At 33.9% G+C, this 9,236-nt stretch overlaps 1 protein-coding gene across 1 annotated transcript; it reads left to right on the top strand.

Moving 5' to 3' along the window:
- The first annotated feature begins 346 nt into the window (after positions 1-346).
- Positions 347-1,027, top strand: LOC131079106 (probably inactive leucine-rich repeat receptor-like protein kinase At5g48380). Its single transcript, XM_059219339.1, has one exon. The coding sequence runs from the start codon at positions 347-349 to the stop codon at positions 1,025-1,027; it is 681 nt and encodes a 226-aa protein (XP_059075322.1).
- The last annotated feature ends 8,209 nt before the right edge of the window (positions 1,028-9,236 follow it).

Raw genomic sequence — 9,236 nt, 5'->3', positions numbered from 1 at the left:
AATTTATTGTATGAGAATTTTGGATCGAAAAATTGTCTCACGCCCGAAAACAATTTTATTCCTTATTGATTGCAGTAGCTAGCTAAAAAACCATTTTCAAGTCACCGGGCATTTGCCTTCTATCAAATCGAAGGGTGAAAGATTGCCGCTAATAAATAGCAGTAAATTTCATTTAATGTTGCCAGTTGTGCTATGTACTGCTTCAGCTACAACGTCCCAGCGAGCCTGTATGTAAGTCGAACAAAGTGAACGGAAAGACCGATGGTTCTCTATTAGCAATCAAAAGGTTGCAACCATCTGCACAGACTAACAAGAAATCCAAGTCTGAAATGATTACTCTAGGCAAATGCGTCACAGAAATTTGGTTCCACTTTTTGGCTACTGTGTTGCAAAAGGAGAGAAGCTTCTAGTTTACATGCACATGCCTAATGGACCCTTGGACGAAAAACTTCATGTTGTTGAGCCAGATGGTAATAGTATAGATTGGCCCAAAAGGTTAAAAATAGCAATTGCTGCAGCTAGAGGATTGGCTTGGCTTCACCATAGCTGCAACCCTAGGGTAATCCATAGCAATGTAAGTTCTAAATGTATATTATTGAATGAATATTATGAACCGAGGATAACAGACTTTGGGCTTTCTCGGTTGGTAAATCCTTTAGAGACCCATCTTAGCATATTTGTCAATGGTGATTTTGGCGATTTGGGTTATGTAGCGCCAGAATACATGCGCACCTTGGTTGCCACTTTGAAGGGGGATGTCTTTAGTTTTGGGGTTGTTCTTCTAGAGTTGGTTACTAGGCAGAAACCTGTTGAAGTTGAAAATGTACATGAAAGTTTCAAGGGTAATTTAGTAGATTGGATCAGTAATCTTTCAAAACATGGTAATGCTCAGGAAACCATCGACAAAGATTTGGTTGGCAGGGAATATGATGCAGAGCCTGTACAAAAGTTCTGGAAGTGGCTACTAACTGTGTTCTTTCTCCAGACAAGGAGAGGCCTTCTATGCATGAGGTTCACCATCTGCTAAGAGCTATTGGTGAGAATTACAACTTTTCAGATCAGCATGATGATATGCCTATTGTATCAGATGCTGCTGAGTGTGATTACTCAAATGAGCTTATAGTGGCAATAGAACCAAAGTGAAATTCGGCTATAGCTAGTTCCTTGAAGTTGAGTTCTGGGTCCTTTCCGTCAAAACGATCTATAAGCCTCTCCGTGAATTCTGCATATGAAGTTATTTGATCATGGTCGAGGGTGACCGTTCCATGATGCCACCATTCATGAGCGACTCCTTCCAGGTGAAGTACTGCAAATTTGATAGCTTCATCTTTAGGCATCGGGTTGAGCTGGAAGTAGGTATCTACTTTTTGTACCCAATCTCATGCCGAGGTTGCTTCGATCCCATCAAAGGATGACAAATTAATCTTACCAACCTTGTGTTTGATATCATAGTTGTAGTAGCCACGACTTCTACCGCCTGAGCATTTCATCTGGAGTTCAACATAATCCTTGAAGGATATATCTCCCTCAAGATTTGCATCCTTCCAATCTTGATTCAGTTGTTCTTGCAAATCCTAGAAAGTGGCCTCTTTCTCCCTGCAGGGTGCTTCTGTTCTCTGGGGAAATGTCAGCATTAGTGGCTAGAAATGGGAGCGCTGTGGGTTTGACCTTCTAGTGACCGAATTATCGTCATGATCTCCATTTCTTTTACCTACGACCAATTGTCACAATGTATCCTCTATGATTTTTTGTCGTTATTCCCCTCATAATTATTTCATTGAGTTGAGCTTGGCTTCTGGTCAGCTCCCTTAACAGTGATATAACTTCATTGGTAGGATCCTGTGGTTCCCCCATTCTATTAGCAGAATGGTACCTCCTTCTGGTGTACACCTGCATCCACTACCCGACAGGCTAGCAAGATCACTAGCTTTGATACCACTGTAATGTTCCCTACGCTGTATAGTGCCTTTAGACACTACTCCTCATATAATGATGATCACACGTGTGCTCCTTGTGATGACCGTATGGTTCGCTCCCTTGATGTTTGTACAATATACCCTCCCTGACTGTACAGTGAGTATTGGGTGAGTGTACGGTAGATGTCGTTCGGCCATACGGGGTGTATGGTAGTGGCCGTATAGTGGGTGAATACCCGTTGGTAGATGTTGTTCGACCATATAGGGTGTACAGTAAGGGTCTGTACGATGGGTGAATACCTACTGAGTTCCGCCCTCAAAGGCCTCTGGATACTTTGTCTGTTTGATGTTGTACAGAGGCATGAAATGACTTATTGTTATGCTAGACACAAGAAACTTAGATGAAGATTCGCACATACAAAGAGAAATTATATTGATAAGATTCGCACAACAAATTTCACACTCCAAACAGAAGCAGAATAGGGTGAGGGATGAATCCCACCGAAACTGTGGATACCAAGTAGGGAGGGTCTTTCACCTCTGAAATGGCAGATAACAAAACTCCAACAAGAATTCACACAACAAAGAAAAATACCAAATTTGCATACCTACAACAATGACTAACTCGGCCATATATATGGGCTCCAGGAAGTTTCGTGAAGGATTACAAATGGGCCAACACCAAAAAGTTTATAACTAACTAATTAATAAAAGGGGCCCGAGATATATTATGAAGTACGGGGCTGTACAATAAATTATTTAAGTTGAATATTTAATTATATCGGGGACATTACACTAAATATATATGCATATTCCTAAACAAGAAAGGAAGAAGCTTGATGAAAAGTAAATACAATGTATTCTTCCTAGATATAGTATTGAATTTAAGGCATATCTTCTCATGGTTCCCAAGACAAAGAAGATTTACATTAGTAGGGATGTAATTTTTTATGAGAAGAGAGAGTCAAGTTTTCCCACTTCATCACGTGCTATAGACAGTGCTCCTATGTTCAACATGGATGGTAAAAATGATGGAAACGTTGATAGTTAATCAACACCCACCAATATCACAAAACCTTTACCAAAGTGGCACACTAGTACCATTCGAGATGCAAAGATAGATGGATTTCCATACATTTCCACTTCAAGTCCAAGGACTCACAACTTGGCTCGCAATGAGGTAAACTTATCTCTAATGACTACAATTGTTGAAAATTTTGAGCCATATAATGTTAAGAAAGCACTAGAGTCAAAGCCTCAAGTGGAAAGAGGCAATGGATGCAGAGTATCAATCTTTGATGAAAAACAACACTTGGGAGCTTGTTGATCTACCATCTGGTAAGAAAGCTATTGGTTGTAAATGGATTTTTAAATCCAAGTATAAATAAAATGGTAGCATAGATAAACATAATCCTAAGCTTGTAGCCAAGGCTTATGCCTAGAAAGAAGGGATAGACTATTAGGAAAACATTTCTCCCTTTGCAAAGATAAAAGCCATTAAAATGATTTTTGGCTTTAGTTGCCCAATTTGGTTGAAAATTATACCAAATGGATGTAAAAAGGTGCCTTTTTTAATGGAGACCTTAAAGAAGAGGTCTATATGACCCAACCAGAGAGATATATTGCACTTGGTAAAGAAGAAAAGGTGTGCAAGCTAATCAATTCCCTATATGGTCTCAAACAGGCTCCTAGAGATTGGTATATCAAGATTGATGAGCATGTTCTAAAACATGGTTTCAATAGGCATCCATATGATCCAAATCTCTACCTCAAAGATCAAGAGGGGATATTGTGATCATTAATGTATATGTTGATGACTTGGTTGTCACAGGTATCTCAGAAGAAATGGTTGAAACAACCAAGAATGATCTCAAGAAGGCTTTTGATATGACAGATCTTGGACTATTACAAACAAAACACCATATCTTTGTGTCATAGAGGAAATATGCCAAAACACTACTTGAGAAATTCAGAATGATGGATTCCAAACCCATGTCTACACCTATGAAATCAAGTTTACAATTATCTACAACTAAAACTTCTTCTCAGGCGAATGCAACTCTCTATCGTCAAATGGTTGGAGGTTTGATTTACTTGACTTATACTAGACTAGACATTAGTTTTTCTATTAATTATCTATCAAGTTCATGTAAGAACCAAAAATGTCCCATTGGAGTGCAACAAAAAGGGTCTTAAAGTATATACATGGTACAATGGATCATGTTTTAGAATATAAAAAGAATGATCAATTCTTCTTTACAAGAAACAAAAATGCAGACTATGTAGGTTCTATTGATGATAGAAAATTCAAATCTGCATTTGTTTTCTTCCTAGGTTTAGGACCTATTTCATGGGGAAGTAAGAAGCAACCCACAGTTGCTTATTCCTCAATAGAAGTGGAATATCATGTAGAAAGTTCAACAGTTTGTGAAGCAGTTTGGCTACATCACATATTAGAAGGATTGGGGCTACCACAAAACCAACCTACAGTCCTCTATTGTGACAATAAGAGTGTTCTCAATCTTGTTCGTTAGTCAGTATTTCATGAACAGACCAAGCATATTGAAGTTGATTGTCACTTCATTCGAGAACATGTTCAACAACACAACATTCAACTCTAGTTCTGGTCTACACAAGAACAACGTGCTGATATCTTCACCAAGCCTCTTGCACATGTGAAGTTTGAAACTTTTCAGGATTCTCTTATTAGTACTTTAAAGAAATGATATAATAAGTGGGGAATGTTGGTTATTACATCATTCTGGTATGATTTGTTTGGTTTGTTTATTTGTTTGTAATTTGTTATGGATTGTTAGTCTATTTAGGCAAGTATTTGTTATTTTGTTAAACCCATGATTAGCAGATAAAGCACACTGTTGCAATCATACTGCTGTATAAATATCTTTCATAATGCAATATGATGGCAACTTTTTGGCTTTAATTTGTCAATAACATAAACATTAATGTAATGTATAAAATATAGGAGTAGATTTCATATGAAATAAAAGGCACGTGGAATCCCTTGTGAATCAACAAGGACCACCTTGCAAGGCTAAATACTCTTGGGTGAAATTTATTAAATGAAGAAATGGTTGTATAACATGAATGATCAAACTGAGAAGAATTATATCCAATACAATAAAATTTATATATGTAGTTTAAAAAGATAAATAATTTTTTTACTGTATACCATACAAATTGTATCCTAAATTTCCTAAAGTATGCAAAATTTAAAGACACCTTGTAAACATCAACAAGTATGCTTACATAGTGTTCAATGTGCTAATTCTTTATGTTAGGGATATACACCACATGAATAGCCTTAATAATAAACATTGCCACCAAAAAACATAGATTCAATATGTATTAGCATGGAAAATGCATACAAACTATTTGACAAAATGACTATAGGAAATGTCATCTATTAATTAAAAAATATCATATTCTTGAATATGGTACATAAGGGTTGCCTAGAAATAAATGAATAAGACTACATATCCTTGAAATTATATATACAAAATCTGTATTCAATGTAATCAATCTTTCAGTTAACAAAATTTGTATTCAATGTAATCAATTTTTAAGTTAACCGTTTTCATTGGTTATAATAAAATGTTGAGTTCAAATTAACTTGAATTTGTTCATTTTCAATTTTTTTCACATTTCAAAATCAATTTACTTACATTGTAAATAGCTACTCGTAACAAAAGCAATTTTCATTTCTTACGATTTTTCTGCCAACCAATATATTTCCAAAATTATATCTCACTATTCAATTAACAGTGCAGGTGCTAGTTAATAGATGATCTCAACTATTTAATCTCTATGATTTTCATTATATGTTTCAATTTTTGGCTGTTGGATCCCTTTTCAAATCCGCCAGCACGGAGAGGTTGTAGTTTGCAGAAACCTGTGAGCAAAAGTAAATATGAGCTCCATGTTTGGAGAATTGATGTTCGCGAGCAAGCGCTATTGCAGAAGCCTCGATTTTGAGGCCTCCAAAGAAGCGTAGCACTTAAAGACATCCCAGAGGGTAAACCCTTCCATGTATTCCATTACCTCGTCACTTGTGTCCCTTACATAACTTGGTTTTTATGTGGCAGCATAGTCACTTCCAAAACTTAGTACAAACTAATACCCTCTATTAATTAATTTTTAATTTTATCACCTTGACCTTCAAATTTTTTGTATTCTATAGAACTTAAGAATTTTAAACTTATATGCATTTAATATTAATATTAGATTATTTTAATTAAAAACTTTTAAATTCTAAACTTTTTATCGACGTTTATAACATAATTTAATCTAATGTTTAATTAAGAGTTTTCTAATTTTAAATTTCTAATCTCTAAATTTAATTTTTATATTATCTGAGTTAGTACAATTGTTTATTTTTTTTCAAGGTGCAATGAAAATAATATAGAAGGGATTATATTTTTCAATCTAAAAAACAGTTATATGTTTAATTTATTTTAATTTTTAATTTTAATAATAATTACATTATTACATATCAAATATATAATTAATTGATTTTAAGAAATCAATTAATTTTTATAGATGACGCTCTTGCATTATAAGATTTCTTTTGGCGCATTTTACATTATTTTTTAAATATACAAGTATGCTAGTATATCTTCATTTGTAAAATTTGAATTTGACAATTGGGAGAGAGTGTGATTTTAAGAGAGAATTGTGAAGGTACTTGAGATTTCTTGGAAGGAATGGAGCTTTTTCCACCATTTGCACAAGTTAGAGTTAGGAAGTAGGCTTGTGTATATTTCATTGTTTTATTTTGTGAAATGGTGCATGTTTATTGAGATTGAAAGAGTAATTGGATGTTGGATGGTTTAATTGTATTTGAGATGATTTTTTTTCTGTTTTTGCATTTTGTGTTTTTCTAAAGGAAAGATGTGGGGATTGGAATTTTTTACTTTCATTTTAGAAATATAATTTTTTATAAGCTTGTGAAGCTTTGAGATAGTGTTTTAATATTACTTCTTTGTCAGATTCCACCCTATAGATTGTAAGCCTAGGCATTTGTTGTGGTTTTGAGTTGGATGAGGGAAACCTTGTTGAGATTACTTGCATATTTTGAGAGATAAGTGGTGATACTCTTGTTTGAAATGAAATTGGTATAAATGATTATTGTGGGATTACGACGTGAATTTGTGAGGTTGTCAATTATGTTGGAAGAGATGTTACCAAAGAGATAAGTGTTTACACATGATCTATGCTAGATTGTGGAATAGATTTGTTGTGTATGTATTCTATTTCTCAATTGGGGTAGTAAGTCCCTTGATAATCCATTCTCTCCAATGGAAAGTTGTAATGTCCCCTTTCTAGCATATTCGATAAATTTTGTCATTAGCCCATTTTTATATGGTCCCGTAGGCTAACCAGGACATCTAAGGGATCTTGGGGACATTTGTTCTTAGATAGTTTTAGTTTTAGGCAATTTCGAGGTGATTTGGTGTAGTTTCTGCATACTGTCTATTTATAGTAAGTCAGTTATGGGCACCAATAGAGTCATTTAGTAGGCTAACAATTTTGAGGATAGTCGATGGTTTTAGTTTTGATGAGCAACTCAATTTCATATAGCTCAGTGGGTTTAAATAAAATAATGATAAAGTTGTTATTTAATAAAGTTAAATTAAAAGATTTAACTTTATTGTTATTTATTATTAAAGGGCCAGATATAAAGTAAAGATGATTTATTTTAAAAGAATTGAATGAGGCCTTTATTATTTTGTACTCCACATTAGGAAAACTAAAAAGTAACTTTATTTATCCCACATTGACTGATGGAAAGAGTGAGGCCGCTTGAGATTGTTATTAAAGCAAACTAGTGAAGTTCATTTGGCATGCTTAATTGTAGATTTCAGAAGTTTGTCTACAAGAGAGTTCTTTCAAGGGTTTGTGAGGATGAAATCCCTCATAAGTGATATTCTCTATGCTATTGAGAGACATAGTTTGGAGGATTTTTTGGTGATTTCATTCAGGAAACACAATGGGGCTTCATTATTGGTTTGATATCTACAGTTTGATCCACCGAGTTCTTAGGGTAGATTTAGATAAGTTTGTTAGAGCAGATTTGAGGATATTTATGACAACAAAAGAAGGAAAATGGAAGATTTTAGAGTTTTCTACAATGTTGTGCTACATTACCGCTACTATAGTAATTTTTCTATAGTACACACTGCTATAGTGATTTGGTATATTTTGGCTGATTTTAGTTCAAAATTAGACTTATGCATTTCTAGATGCATCTAATTTAGAGTGCCATTTGGGTGTTTTTGTGGGTAGTTCTAGAAAAAAAAAAAAGTCACATTTTGTGGGTATGTGTGATTTTGATATTAGATGATATTTAATGAACTGGGTTGTCTTTATTTTAGAGAGAAACTAAATATTTAGATTTACAAATATATATAGAATTTTTAGCCCATTGAATTTATGAGTATTGCAATCACTTCTGAATAGTTTATTGTTGCAAGATACTTTATTGTTGTGCTTCTTTTGGCAATGCAAACACTTCAAACAAACGAGAAACCCCTTTTGCAACTTCTGTCAAGTTTTGAAAGATAAAATAAACAAAAAAAAATTATAATAAAGAGAACAAGTCAGGTTGTTACAAAAGTTCCCAGGAAAGTGCAAGAAGATGAGTACTAATTCAAAGAAAGTTTTCTCATGAGGAAAAATGTCGCTAGAAAGGGGGACTCGTTTTCTAGAAATTCACAAAATGGGGCCCTATTTTTTAAAGTATATTTTTTTTAAATAATGGGGCCCTATTTTGTAATTTTTTTTTTTAAAGTTCCTATAAACTCATTTTCACACTTTTAATAATGGGCAACCCATTACATTTAAATAATAGGGACCTACTCTAGAATGAGTCCCTATTATTTAAAATTTGAAAACTAAGTTCGCCCTGTACATTGGGTTTCGGATCAGGATAGTCATGGAAAGCTCAACCCTTAGCCTTGGACTTGCAAGTACAAGGTTGGATCAATGACATAAAAAATTATAAACTTCTGGAATATGTCTAATGCCCTTTTTTAAAGATTTTTGTACGAAATTAATACCCACTATAGATTACATTGTGTACTAGAATTCAAATATGTAATTAATTTGTAATGAAATTGGTCCAAAAACTTGAAATATTAGGTTTACTTATTTATTTAATAACCTTTTAATTTTTTTTTGAAAAAAAATATATGGCACCAATCTACTCAAAATTCTCTTTATAATGAAAAGAATTCAAAAAATGATAAGTTTAGGTCTAATTATGGTGGTCACACATGAGGGGTTTTTAAAACAACAATTAGG

This window comes from Cryptomeria japonica, chromosome 4 (genome assembly GCF_030272615.1).
Source record: "Cryptomeria japonica chromosome 4, Sugi_1.0, whole genome shotgun sequence".
NCBI classification, from domain to species: Eukaryota; Viridiplantae; Streptophyta; class Pinopsida; order Cupressales; family Cupressaceae; genus Cryptomeria; species Cryptomeria japonica.
This window is presented reverse-complemented; position numbering and strand designations above follow the sequence as displayed.

Bases quoted from the DNA above. Each gene is read 5' to 3' on its own strand.
- LOC131079106 (XM_059219339.1), top strand. From the start codon at position 347: ATGCGTCACAGAAATTTGGTTCCACTTTTTGGCTACTGTGTTGCAAAA.